This window comes from Lutra lutra, chromosome 13 (genome assembly GCF_902655055.1).
Source record: "Lutra lutra chromosome 13, mLutLut1.2, whole genome shotgun sequence".
NCBI classification, from domain to species: domain Eukaryota; kingdom Metazoa; phylum Chordata; class Mammalia; order Carnivora; family Mustelidae; genus Lutra; species Lutra lutra.
This window is the reverse complement of record NC_062290.1, coordinates 64,401,443-64,416,165: the sequence shown is the minus strand read 5'-3', so window position 1 is coordinate 64,416,165 and position 14,723 is coordinate 64,401,443. Positions and strand designations below refer to the sequence as shown.

Here is a 14,723-nt window from a genome sequence, read left to right as displayed (position 1 = left end):
GAAGTTGGGGAGGTTGATCAAATTGTGAAAGGACTGTAGCTTCTACATCTGGAAGTAGTAAGATTCTCTGAAGGATTTCGGGACTAGGAGGATTATGCCCTCCTGATAGAGAATCTGTAACAGACTAAGGTCAGGGCTTTTAGCAGCTAGCCAGTGGACCCTTCATTGCTCCATTTAATTGACACTCTTCTGGACTGTGGTTAGGCTGACTGCAAGTCCACTTAACCTTTATCATAAAACATTTTTGCTCCTGCTGTATAACAATACCAAGAGAATGATGCATACTAAAATTTGGATTTATTATTTCTGGCCTTTCATGACCTAGTAATGCAGTAATAGTCCCCTAATTGGCTACTTTCTGCAATCCATTTTGGTTCCTTGTGAACACAACTTTCTCCACAAATCTGTCCTCTTCAAAATATTGAAGCAGCTCAGAATTCAGGTCACAGGCATAGAGTTTCATGAAGTTTTGTTGTTTTATGTGGGTTTTTTTTTTTTTTAAGATTTTATTTATTTTAGAGAGAGAGAGCACGTGAGAGAGCAGTGGGAAGGGGAGAGGGAAGGAATTTCAGTCAGACTTCAAGAGCTGAGTGTGGAGACCAGTGAGGGGCTCTATTGCACAGCTCTGAGATCATGGCCTGAACTGAAACCACTTAACCAGCTGAGTCACCTAAGTGCCTCTGTTGTTTTTTTAAGTAAACTCTACCCCCAACCTGGGGCTCAAACACAAGACCCTGAGATCAAGGGTCACATGCTGTACTGACTGAGCCAGGCATCCCATTTTTTTTTTTTTTAATCAGTGTGATAGTCTTACTCTTGATTTTTGATGTTGTGTAATACTTGAATAATGTTCAGTAATAGAGAATAGTATGCATATATAGATTATTCTGTTCTTTGGCTAATTCTGTGTTATATGATCACCAGGGCTTCAAAAATGTCCTGTTAAGCCCAGGAAAGTGCTTATTGCTTAGGCTTCCTAGAACTCATTAAATTGGGGAGAGCACCTGGTTCTTTATTGGATTTGCTTAAACTTAGCTCTGATGAAATCTAGTTATTAGTTCTGATTTGTGGAGTTTTATCAGAGAACACCATGTTTCTTAAAAAGGACATTTTTCAGTTTTAGGAAATACAGAAAAGGGTACTCTTTCTATGTATGTTGGCTCTCTGACTCATTTTTGTCTCTTGTTGTAGGGACAAACTGTGGGGGGTCTGTGTCTCCATCTTGGCTCTCCTGCCTCGAGTCCTCAGGTTGATGCTGCAGAGCCTGCGGGTGAACAGAGCTGGGCCTGAGGAGCTGCCTGTTGTGGGCCAGCTGCTTCGCCTGCTGCTTCAGCACGCACCCCTCAGGACTCATATGTTAACCAACGCCATCTTGGTGCAGCAGATCATCAAGAATATCACGGTAAGAAGTGTGGAACAGGTCTTTGTACTATTAACTAGAAAAAGGGATTGCTCACAGGGAATGGGACTGTTGCTCTTGGGAGGTTAGGTCCCCTGTGTACATTGACTGACTCCTGGAAGTAAGCCCACCGTGGTGATTTTCCAGGGCTTCCCCTGAACACTAGCACCTGCCACTTAACCAGTAGAGATCTTTGATCCAAAGTCCATAATAAAAGCCATAAAGCAGTCATATTGAAACCAGGTGGCAAGCAACTTATAAGAAGTACAGGCATCAGAGTCACTCCTACCAGGAGTCTGATATGGACTCTGATGATGAACTGTGATAGTTTGGCATCGTTTTTAAACCTGTCAGTTGTTTTACCTTGCTGTAAGAATAGCAACTCAATTGTTTTGGTAACCATAAAATGAGATTACTCAAAGTTTTTAGTGTAACAGATAACTAAGTTCTCAACAAATGTCAGCTTTCATTAAAAAAATTATTTACCAGGAAATACACTATAACCAATTTCTAGTCACTTAGTTCACTGGAGAATAAGAGAAAGTTAAGAAGTTGCAGGTTTCAGTCTTGTCTAGTGGTTGGTTCTGTTTTGCAGGGGCATCTCTAGGATTCCTGTAGTGGTTTTGGTTTGGAAGAGTTAGAGTTTCTTATGTAGGTATTTGGAGTTTTATTAGTTGTTATGTGTAATACTTCAGAGTAATAGAACTTAGCTAGATATATGTAACAGGTTCTTGTTCTGAATTTTCTCAGCAGCCTTCTGGAAGTAATGGAAGAGGCACCATTCAGAAATAGAAGGGAAGAAAAGTCAAGAATTTGGATTATTCTGAGGTTGCAGAATCAGCTTACCTCTATAAGGAAGAGAATGACAGAAACTATCAATCGGCCTTGTAGAATTATTCTCAATTGATGTTAGTGCAAAGACTGTGAGGAAGTCCAGAGTGTAGGGATGGTTGATGGTGAAATTTCATTAGTTCCTAGTATTTGAGAGGGAACAGATGAAACTAGAAACTGGTAGTACTGCTTGTATATGGGAGTGTAACTAGGAATTTTCACTGCCAGTGGTAATGCCCAATTAACAAATCTCCATTTCTAGTAAGATTTCCTGTGGTGATTGATAGATGGAAGATGAGATTGCCATGGTTTGGAAGTCTCGTTTGGGTTGTAAAATACTGTCAGGTAGCATAACAGTTTTGGTACAATTCTCAAATTCCTCTTGTTTTTCTCTGCAGACCTTGAAGAGTGGAGGTATTCAGGAACAGTGGCTCACAGACTTGCATTATTGCTTCAATGTTTATATCACTGGGCATCCCCAGGGGCCCAGTGCGCTGAGTACAGTGTATTGAGTACAGTAAGAGACATCGTGGTACCTCCTGTTTGAAACTGTTTATTCACATCTAATTTTGAAGAGAGACTGATGTAATGTTTGTCATTAAAGTTGAACTTTTAAAGAAGTTTATGATCCTTCCTTTACTCTAAGGTAGGAAAATAATGCAGGCTGGCTTCTGGGACTAGTACATAATACTTGCTTACAGGTGGTTAGTGTATTTTGCATTTCATAGGAACTAAATATTTACAAAATACACAGTGATAATATAGTATCTTCTGTTATTTATCAAGAAAGTAGCAGAGTCTGTTTGTGTGGTCTCACCTCCGGTTCATTCAGACAGCAGCAGAAACCAGTTTTTTATTTGGGAATAGTTGCCCTTCTCCATCATGACATTCAGCTTCTGACCATGGAGTCCTATTATATACAGCAGTTTTCTCTCCCTCTCTGCAGGAGCAAGATTTCAAGATACTGCTACAGTTGTTTGGGTTTTTCTATACCTAAATGGAACTTGTTTTGATCAAGTTTAATTCTTTCAAAAGTACTTTCCACTATTGGTCTGTTAGAAGCTGTATATAGCAATTTATATTGACCCTTGTACAATATTGGAGATTTAGGGAGTTCTGACACCCTTCCCCCAGTCAAAAAATCTGTGTATAACATTTGGTTCCCCCAAACCTTTACTAATAGCATACTGTTGACCAGAAGCCTTATTGATAATCCGTTTACCCATATTTTTTTGGTGTTAGATATCTAATTCTTAAAGCAAGCTAGAGAAAAAGAACACATTTGCAGCACTACAGCTGTATTTATCGATACTATATGTGTTTATTGAAAAACCATGTTCAGTTGATCCATACAAACCTGGCTGCTCAATGGTCACCTGTATTCATTATTTTCATAATTATGAAATAATTACCTTAATTTTTTACAGTTTGCTACAGTTAACACTTTATTGCTTCTTATCTCTTACTGTCAGGACAGGTGGCAGTAATTTTCAGAAAATGAAAATGGTCCTAGAAATACTTGAGCCTGTCACTGTTTAGGCCTTCTGTCTATATTCCTGCTGTAACTTTGCTCTTAAAAATGTGAAAAAGCCTGTGATCACTGGATTGTATTTATGCCAGATGTTTTTAGAATGTATATAGTTTTAGGACGGTTTTCCTTGCCAGTAGGAATGGCATTTTGACAAGATTGCTCAGCTGTACAGGTCAGGCAGAAAAGACCTGAATTGGTACCTTATACGTAAATGGTCTGGTCTGTAAACCTCCCCAGTTGATTCCTCAGTGCTGGGATACTGCTGCTGGTGCTCAGCAAGTGAGACTGCTGTTCACAGGACACAGCAGCAACCTGAGGCCTTCAGAGGCTAACATGGGAACTATAAAATGTAAGGGATCAACAGAGTGCCTGTTATTGTCTTACGATTTTTTTTTTTTAAGATTTTATTTATTTGACAGAGAGAGATCACAAGTAGGCAGAGAGGCAGGCAGAGAGAGAGGGGGAAGCAGTCTCCCTGCTGAGCAGAGAGCCTGATGCGGGGCTCGATCCCAGGACCCTGAGACCTTGACCTGAGCTGAAGGCAGAGGCTTAACTCACTGAGCTACCCAGGTGCCCCCGATTTTTTTTTTTCCTCTTAAGATTTTATTGACAGAGTACAAACGGAGAATAGGAGAGGGACAGGTAGACTCCCTGCTGAGCAGGGAGACTCATGAGGGGCTCCATCCCAGGACCTGGAGATCGAGCAAAAGGCAAATGCTTAACTGATTGAGCCACCCAGGTGCCCCAAGATTGATTTATTTTAGAGTGAGAGAGAGAGAGAGAGAATGAGAGAGCGTGTAGGTGTTTGGGGTGGGGAGGGTTATGAAGGAAAGGGAGAGAATATCCAGCAGATTCCCCAGTTAGTGGTGAGCCTGCTGCAGCTCCAGGAGATCGTGACCTGAGCCAAAGGCAGACGTTTTACTGAGCCACCCAGGTGCCCCTTGTCTTAATTTGTAAATGCAAATGCTGGGTCATGATTCTGCTCTAAAATTTAAAAATGATAATGTTGGAATAAGATTAGATTGGAGAAAAAGTGAAATGAAGAAGATGGGTGCTGTAGGACAGGCTCCTAACCACCCATCTCATCTAGTCCTTTACCAGGGCCAAAAACCCAGGCCTGCACCAGCTGGCTGGCAGAAATCTCATGTTAGTGCTCATGTTCTGAATTTTACTTAGATTTTACTGTTAATGATAAGTTCTGCTTTACAGCTGTACTGACTGAAGTGAAGGTAGACAGCCAGGAAGCTTTGGCACAGTGTACCATGGTCCTTGTAGCACAGGCTAAGTTTACAAAACAGTGTGGTAGAAGAACAGAGAGAGAACATTCAGACACGGTCACTTCATTGTTACCACATTTTCAGGCCACTAAGGCTTTAGGCGTGAGGATTAAAGTTGTCTCAAGATGTAAAAGATGAATCAGCAGAGAATTAGAACTCTGCACTAGCTATTCCAGCTACCCCAGACACATTCTTCCTCCAGAGGTGGTCAGAGCTTTGTTTTGGTTTTTGATTGAGTAGCTGATTGTAGGTTATAAGAAAAATTCTTTGATCTTCCACTGTTCTCAAGGAGGTGTATACACTGCAAGTTGCTCACTGTTAAAAGCAAATACCAGAGAGATAATCAGGTTATTAAATTTAGTACTGAAAAGAGTTCATTGCTGGTGAAGAAGGAGGATTTAAGTATGGGCTATCCATGGGGCTAGTAAAGGTGATCGCCAGTTTGTCGTAGAGACAGGATGACTTACTGGCCTTGCATTTTCCCTCATTCTCCAAGATAATAGGACATCTCTTAAAGAACCTAAAGGGGTCAGGTGCTTGAGCTGTGACTGGGACCTAGGTCTTCAGTCTGTCTGCAATAATTGGTATAGCTTTCTCTGCTTTCAACATAAAATACCACAAACCTACATATACACATACATAGCTCAACTTTCCACAGGCCACAGAGTTGGCTATAGAGTCCATTGTAGAAAATAGGTTTGTTGAAAGCTCTATCTTTAAGGATGATAGTTTGATAGGCATATAATCTTGAAATGGGGCGCCACAGTCGGAAAACTTTGATGTAAAAACCTTCTCATTTGATAAATGAGGATGCCAAGGCCCCAGATGGTTAAGAGAACTTGTTTAGGCCATATTCTATCTGTTGCTCCTAACTTTTTGTGGAACAAAGCAGCAAATATGAAAGGGGAGTAGTTAAAAAAGTTACAAACATGTCTTATTATTTCTCTCCTGGTTTTATTACTATTACTTAAAGTTCTTTTACAGTGAAATGTTGATCTGGAACTCTGTTTTTGGCTGCCTTTACTGTATCAAGTCTTGAGTTACTTGCATAGCCTTCTATAGGTGGGCAGGAATTCTGCATTCGTACAAGGGAGTTATTACCAGTAATCACTTGAGCCATGGCTATTCCATTCATTGGAGTGGGTTTTTTTAAAGGTAGTTCTTTTGTATTTAAAAATACAAATTTAGGGGACGCCTGGGTGGCTCAGTTGGTTAAGCAGCTGCCTTCGGCTCAGGTCATGATCCCAGCGTCCTGGGATCGAGTCCCGCATCGGGCTCCTTGCTCGTCAGGGAGCCTGCTTCTCCCTCTGCCTCTGCCTGCCATTCTGTCTGCCTGTGCTCGCTCTCTCTCCCTCTCTCTCTCTGACAAATAAATAAATAAAATCTTAAAAAAAAAAATACAAATTTAGGAGATTATATATATATATATGTGTGTGTGTGTGTATTTTTTAAAGGTTTTATTTATATTTTTATATATATATATGTATTTTTTAAAAGGTTTTTATTTATTTATTTAACAGAGAAATCACAAGTAGAGTGGCAGGCAGGGGGTTGGGGGGGCAGGCTCCCTGCTGAGCAGAGAGCCTGATGCAGGGCTCAATCCCAGGACCCTGAGATCATGACCTGAGCCGAAGGCAGAGGCTTAACCCACTGAGCCACCCAGGCGCCCCGATTATATATATTTTTATGTACATACATAAGTGGTCTTATGCTACTGTGGTATTATGCTGCTATGTTGTAGGTGGTTTGCAGGGGTTACTGTTGAAGGACTGGAGAGAACAGGGATTGTGGATGTGGAGTCTCCCAAATGCATGTGGAGAAACAGCCCAAGGAGGCTATATATATATACTTTGTGATATCCAGCTGCCTTTCTGCTTCCTCTTTAAAGAGGTAAAGGCACTACTAAAGCCTTCAGTCAAATATTGGAGCACTTACTATGTGCCAGATAATTTTCTTCAACTGAACAGGACAGTGAACAAATCAGAAGATCCTTAATCCCATGGAATTCTCAAAGCAGAAGAATGAAAACTTTTATTCATGGAGAAGACCAAAATTAATGTTCTCTTCTTGGTTCAGTTTGGCATCTGTGATACTACACTGCAGAAAATTGTGTGCCCATTTTCGTGGAAATTATTTATAGACGTGTTTTCTGTATAAAACCCATACTGGCTCCAGCTAAACTAGTTAGCCCTGACAGCTTGATTCACTGGTTAATGCTTAATGTGAATGGGTGGACCTAACAAAACCTTTTGTTCCCCCAAGTTTAGGGTTAGGAAAAGATTTTCTTCAGTGCTTGTCTGTTTCCAAGCCAGTCAGAATTACGTATGTAGGACAAACAAGCTATTTATGTGAAATCCCAAGAAACCACTAAGTATTTGAATTTATTTATTCTGCCCTTTATGTAAAAAACCTTTTGTGCTTCTAAAGCCCTTCTTCATTTTTAAGATTTCTGATCGTCTCAAGAGAAAAATCCAAGACTAAGTACAAAATGCTCTGATTATCTAGATGCTACTTCTCTGGTGGTTCTATTTGACCATTGTTTTTGAAACTAATTTTCAGTTCATTCAAGTATAACAAAAGTTTTCTTTTTTACATGGAATCTTTCTAAGGAATCAGTTTCAGTTTTTACTGCGCTACCCACTACTACCTGATCAGCCTGCCTCTATTATATGAGTTGCCCAACTCTTATTATTAAAGATTGGGCAGTAATGACTCTACCCCCACATCCAGGTTTTCTCCCCATCAAAAACTAAATGAATGTTAAAGTTCATGCTGACAATCATTGTTCACCTTCCCAGCTGCACTCTGTTCTGCAGGATGACTAAGTCGGCAAGGGTGGGGGAACTGTGTTGCCATAGCCACCCATGAGCAACACTGGATCTGACATTAACTGCTGACAGCACTGAACTTATCACCCAAATTTAATGCTGGTGTGAATGAAGGGGGCTCTGAGTAAAACACTCTTGTCTTATAGCTGAAAAAGTTCCCTGAGCTTCTCTATGAGTGAAATTGTGCACAGTGAAGCCGGAGCAGGACAGGTTATTAAATATTAAATGTCCTCCTCACAGGGTCATGAAAGGCAAAAGCCAGAATTTGTGGTTATAGAACTTATTCTCAACTTTGAGAAGGAGATGAAGAATCTTAATGTAAAACCAATATGGAGCAAGAATTCCCCAAGGTCTTATTTGAAGACAAGACAGTATTTTCACTTCCTTTTTGTGAACAAATATGTAAAAGTGATCAATAATAGGTACCATTTGTCGTCTGTTGTCTCTGCTGGAGGTAATGTTAACAATGACTTGCCTCTTATGGAGATACGTTGACTGCAGTAAGAATTCCATGAAAGGGGAATGAAAAGTATGCACAGCTCAAATCAAATGACCATTGGAAACCTCTGGCAGTCTCTGTTGTGATATCTTCCACCTTTGGGGATGAAACAAGGCAAATTCTGCCCCCGTATCTCCCCAGTCTGTTTTGCCAGTGCATTGGCTACCTTACCTGAATTGAGACGCAGCACAGGATAAGCTCTGGAAGATCTTGTGGGATAAGGTACTTTTCCTTCTTGAGAACAACCTGAAATAACCAACAATGACCATTTCTGACCATGACAGCTGTAGCCTAACCAAGTTCTAAATTCCTCATTGAGGTAAAGGCTTGAGCTTGTTGGTATCTGCCAAGATAAATTAGGTATGGTGTGGAAATACCATGTAGGCCAAGGGTAAAGTCCTGAAGTTTTGCTGCCTGGGCTGCAAGTCTATTTCTAAAGGTGCCTTGGCTCAACGCTTTTCTTTTGGGGAGCTAGCCAGGCTTGTGTCTGCTGGGTTTATTTGGATGGGCTTTTTTCAGAGCTGAAAATGTTTCCATTTAAAGCAGCTCATCTGCTGAACAGGTATTTACTGTAGTGCATGGGTTTGGGGCATTCCCACAGAAGGGCAACCCTAAGGTCAAAGTGAGGCAGACAGGGTCTTCCTGCTCCTGGAGCCCTCCAAATGGGTAATGGGAAGACACAAGCAGTGGTCTTGAGGGGTTTAAAGGATGAGGCATTTAGTAATGAAGGCCAGCAGAAGACGTTTTGGCTGGAAGGTTCTCTGGGTTGAAATGGTAGAATGCATAATGAAACCAATTCTGACCCAGAGCTGCTGGAGGCATTAAATGTGGATGCTGAGGATTCTTTTGGTGCCTGGAAATAGAATAATAAAATTCCTACCTGAATGGAGGTTTGCCCATTGTAATTAAATTCTATTTTGGATACTGATGCAACACTCTGGGGATGCTTGTCAACCACAGAGTGCCCAAAGGACAATTACCGTAGATTTGCTTGAGTACTGAGTGTCTAGTGGACTTTGTGCCTGAGCTGCCCCTGGATGAACTCTTTGTGGTCCTGGTTACTGCAGTGTCCTTTGGGAAGGTTAGTTCCAGTTCTTTCCTCCAAATTTGGAGCAGCAATGCCAGGCACTCTCGGTTCCATCTGTCCACATCTCTGGCTCCAAGCTCCTTCATATGCAGAAGGTGAGACAGGTGCTTCCTAAGCTGGTAGCTGGTGGGGTCAGAAGAGAAAGGCTTTAAGATCATAGTACTGTGAAACTTAAGTTTCCTGGAAGCTATAGGAATAGTACTTGATGAACTGGGAGATTCATTTAAGCTCCCATTTTTACTTTACAGTAGCAGTATGTTTAATGTTGATTTTTCTTTTTTTTTTAAATCAGACACTTCCTGAACTAGGAATCAGTTGAGTCTGCCTTTAGGGTCAGTCAAGCCAATGTCTAAACACATAAATGCAGTATGAGAAGTACTGTGCAAGAATGAGAAGCTAGATGGCATGGGACAATGTGGGGACTGAAAATTGGTGGTGGTCTGATAAGGCTTTATAAGGCTGGTGTTTGTGCTGGGTTTAAAGGATGCGTTAGAAGCTTAGCAGGCAGAGAAGATACTCTGGGCAGCAGAACTGGCATAAGCAGAGGTGTGGGCATATGTGCCAGAAAATCAGTAATGAGATGTATTTAAAGCACTTTGTATTTGGTGAAGGAAAAATGGAATGCTATACTACACTGGAAGGAGCCAACATTTGTTCAGAGTCTGTTATATATCAGGCATTTTCCTTATGATTAAGCCAAAAATAAATCCATGAGGCAGACATGAGGAGTCTGATAAAGGCTGAGTAGATGGGATGTTACCAAGATGGCAACATAGGTTGTTCTGGACTTGGCTTCCCCTTACAAGAACAATTAACTATTCACAGATAAGACACTATTGAAAAAGTGCTAGAATATGGGAGTGAGGTTGCAGCCCTTTGCATCACAGAGACCAGATACACTGCATTGGCATATGAGGAACACCTACATGCTGACTGCACTACACAGGAGAATGCACACCAGGCTGGTGTAGCACCACGCCAAAATGTCTGTTTTGAGCCTTTGTATGGTTCCTCAAATGGGAAAAGAGAACCCATGGTGGAATCCAGCTCCCTCAGCATTGTGGGTCACTTCTTGGGAACCCCTCTTCTGGTCTCACCTATGACAACTGCCAGGGAATCTTTAGGGCTTGATCTCCAGGAATCTGACTGATGGGGAAGGGAAGGGGTTAAAAGTAGCCAGGACATGGATCTTGGTAGACCAAGTTTGTACCTGCAGTGCCCATGTAGTAGTCTCAACCTTTAATTTTGCTTATCTGCAGAGCCAAAACAGAGGTGCAGTCTGACCAGGGAACACAGCAGGGTGCCTGATTGGGTCCTCAAAGAGCTCTGTCAACCTTGCAGTCTAGTCTGCTTCAGCTCAGGTGGAGAGCTGAGGTATAGCCTGTCCCACACATGAGTGTAGCTCCTGGCCCTGCATGATCAAAGCATGGTCAGAACACCTAGAAAGCTGCATAGCTCTGCAAACTCAAGCAGGGAGGTACAGCACACACAGCTGATTATTTGTAGAGCAAAAAATAGTGGCCCTGTATACCCAGGGAGCTTGCGATACAGGTCAGCTTGAGTCAACCTTATAGAGCTTTTTAGGCCTTTGAGCCAATTCCCTGACCTGTATGGGCAAGGAAGATAACTCATAGCCCTAGCCATTGCTGATTACAGCCTTCAGCCCATGGGACCGGGAAACCTAGCCACAGCACACAGGAAGCTATGTAGCCCATCCAACAGCCCTTCTTACAGTGGCACTTAAACAGAAAGTAGCCTGGCTCTATCCCTGTATGCAGGCAAAATTGGTGGCCCCAACTGGCTAGGGAAGTCCAAATGTAAAGTCTTGTCTTACTGAGCCCCCAAACAAGCAGTGCATGCCTGTCCTGCTGCCCTGCCAATTCACAGAAGTGAATTCATAGCCCCACCTACTGCTAAATCTAGTACTCAGCCACCCAAACATGTAGTAGGCCTGACCAGAAACCCCAGGCAACTCACAGTCCCTCCTAAAGCCTCGCTTGGTCAGAGAACCAACCCAGTAGGCCTATCCAGCTGTTCTCAGGCAGGGCACAAACTCAAATTTCCTTGCCCCCAAATAGACTGCTCTGATAGCAAGGTTCTCCCTGCCCAAGGATGTTACTAGTAGACAGGTCCAGAAACCCAAACTGAGCTGCCTGGGAAGAACTGTCTTGGCTAAAGCAAACCTGTAAAGTGTGGAAGAGAAGACCACTCACTCAGCAACATCAGAAATCAAGAATCACAAAAAATCAGGTAAACAGGACACTGCCAAAGGAAACGAATAAAACTCTGCTAACTAAACCTAAATCTATGAATTGTTCTATAAAAAATTCAGAACCCCCCCTGAAATTTAGTGAACTACAAGAATGCACGGACAACCAAATGAAATTGGCAAGATAATGCATGAACAAAATGAGTTAAACAACAACAACAAAAAACATTAAAAAAAATCCTAGAGCTGAAAAATACATGTCTGAACTGAAGAATTCAATAGAGAACTTCAAAGGTACGCTTTACCATGTAGAAGAAAGAACCAGTCACTTAGAAGACAGGACATTTGAAATCGGAAGAGCAAAATGAAGAGCAGAAATGCATTATGGGAATTCCAGAGCAGAAAGAATGGGACAGAAAATATGTTTAAATAAGTAATGGCTGAAAGGTTCCCAAACCTGGAGAAAGAAATGGATATCCAGACCCATGAAACCCAAAAAACTCTAAATAGAACCTGAATAGTGGTATACTAAGACATATTATATTGTCAAAACTCAAATTTTCAAATAAGCTAAAGAAGTTAAATTTGAAACAACTTCCATAAGACTATAAATGCATTTCTCGGCAAAAAAATTTTCAGGCATGGAAGAATAGGACAATATATTTAAAATATGAAAGGAAAAACTGTCAGTTAAGAATTCTATAGCTGGCAAAGCTGTCCTTCAGAAATGGAGAGAGAGCAAACTAAAACAAGGAACCCATAATCACTAGACCTTCCTTATAAGAAATGCTAGAGGGAAGAATTCTATAGCTGGCAAAGCTGTCCTTCAGAAATGGAGAGATAAAGAACAATCTAAAACAAGGAATCCATAATCAACAGTCCTTCCTCATAAGAAATGCTAAAGGGAATTGAGTGGAAGTAAAAGGATGCTAAATCAGAAGGTAGCATAAAACTCACTGTTAATGGTAAACACATAGTCAAAATTAGAATCTATAATATGATAATGGTTGTGCATAATGTACTTCAACTCTAGTGTGAAAGTTTAAAAATTTAGGTGTGCCTGTGTGGCACAGTTGGTTAAATGTCTGACTCTTGGTTTCAACTTAGGTCATAATCTTAGGGTCATAAGATTGAGCCCTGCATCAGGCACTCTGCTCAGTGTGGAGTCTGCTTAAGACTTTCCCTCTTCCACCCCATATTCTCTCTCTAAATTAACATTTTTTTTAAGTTCAAAAACTTAATAAAAATACAACTACAGTAGTCCATTATTGGGTATACAGTATAAAAAATATGTAAACTTCAACATCAGTAAGCTAATGTGGGTGGGTAAAAAAGTGTAAAGTTTAGGAGTGCTATTAAAGTTGTTACCAGTTTGGGGTGTCATAACTAGAAGATATTTTGTAACCATAACGGAGAAACTGTGCTAGTTACACAAAACATGATAAAGAAGCATACAGATACCAAAAGATATCAGAACACACAAGACAGGATAAGAAACAAGGTGCAACAGTTCTACAAAATAGCCAGAAAAAAAGTTGCAATAGTAAGTCCTTATTTATCAATAATTACTTTAAAAGTTAATGAATTGGAGCGCCTGGGTGGCTCAGTTGGTTAAGCAACTGCCTTCGGCTCGGGTCATGATCCTGGAGTCCTGGGATCGAGTCCCACATCGGACTCCCTGCTCGGTGGGGAGTCTGCTTCTCCCACTGATTTCTCTCCTTTCATGCTCTCTCTCTCTCTCTCTCTCTCAAATAAATAAAATCATTAAAAAAAAAGTTAATGAATTAAGTCCTCCAAAAGACATAGAATGGCTCAGTAGATTGGAAAAAAAAATGATCCAATGATATGCTGCTTCAGAGTGAAGGGATGGAAAAAGGTATTTCAAGCAAATGGTAACAAAATAGCACAGGTAGCTATATTGGACAGAACAGACTTTATAGTAAAAAAGACACAAAGAAGGCCATTATATAATGATAATAAGGTCGGTCCATCAAGAAGATATATTTGTTTTTTGGGGTTTATTTTATTTTACTAGATTTTATTTATTTGACAGCACAAGTAAGCAGAGCAGCATGTAGAGGGAGAGAGAGAAGCAGACTCTCTGCTGACAGGCAGCCTGATGTGGGGCTCGATCCCAGGATCCTGGGGTTATGACCCAAGCCGAAGGCAGCTGCTTAACCAACTAAGCCACCCAGGCCCCCCAAGAAGATATATTTGTAAATATTTATGCACACAACGTTGGCGCACCTAAACATATAAAAGCAAAAACTGACCGCTAACAGCAGAAATAAACAGCAATACAATGATAGCTGAGAACTTTAATACCCCACACTCAATGGATAGATCACTTAGAGCATCAGTAAAGAAAAAAAGGATTTGAATAACACTAGAGATCAATTTGACCTGACATATAGAACATTCCATCCAGCAACAGAATAGACATTCTTCTCAAGCACACATGGGGCATTTCCTAGAAGAGACCATATCTTAGGTCTTAAGAAGAAGTGTGGCAAATTCAAGAAGACTGGAACCATACCAAGTATCTTCTTTGACTACAGTAGTATGAAACTGGAAATCAGTAGTAGGAGGAAAACTGGAAAATACACAAATACATGGAAATTAACATTTTCCATGTTAGAAGAAATCAAAGGGAAAATAAAGTATCTTGAGGCAAACAAAAGAAAATACAACACACCAAAACTTGTGGAATGCAGTAACAAGTTTTAAGAAGGAACTTCATAGCAATAAATACCTACGTTAAGAAGAAAGATCTCAAATAGATAACCTACTCCTACACTTTAAGAAAATAGGAAAACAAACTAAGCCCCACATTACTGAAAGAGTGAAATAAAGATGGAGCAGAAATAAGTGAAATAGCAGGAAACAGCAGAGAACATTAACAAAATTAAGAGTTGTTTCTTTGAAAAAAAAATTGACAACCTTTAGCTAGACTAAAGAGATGATGCAGATCAAAATTATGATGAAAAAGGAGACATTACAACTGATAAAATAGAAAGGCAATGGACAGTAAGACACTACTAGGAACAACTAAACAACTTAGA

At 40.7% G+C, this 14,723-nt stretch overlaps 2 protein-coding genes across 5 annotated transcripts in view; one reads left to right on the top strand and one right to left on the bottom strand.

The window, feature by feature from the left end:
• TEX10 (testis expressed 10) overlaps nucleotides 1-2,850 on the top strand; it is a 63,726-nt gene extending 60,876 nt beyond the window's left edge. The window contains 2 exon segments of the mRNA XM_047699052.1: nucleotides 1,192-1,402; nucleotides 2,629-2,850. Coding sequence (XP_047555008.1) covers nucleotides 1,192-1,402; nucleotides 2,629-2,742 — 325 coding nt within the window. The 3' untranslated portion in view covers nucleotides 2,743-2,850.
• The window catches only part of INVS (inversin), a 174,632-nt gene continuing 162,676 nt past the window's right edge, over nucleotides 2,768-14,723 (bottom strand). For all 4 annotated transcript variants that reach the window (XM_047699044.1, XM_047699046.1, XM_047699045.1 and 1 more), the window contains 3 exons: nucleotides 9,346-9,575; nucleotides 8,537-8,611; nucleotides 2,768-5,353 (listed from right to left, as the gene is read on the bottom strand). In XM_047699044.1, coding sequence (XP_047555000.1) covers nucleotides 5,247-5,353; nucleotides 8,537-8,611; nucleotides 9,346-9,575 — 412 coding nt within the window. In that variant the 3' untranslated portion in view covers nucleotides 2,768-5,246. The remainder of the gene's footprint in view (nucleotides 5,354-8,536; nucleotides 8,612-9,345; nucleotides 9,576-14,723) is intronic.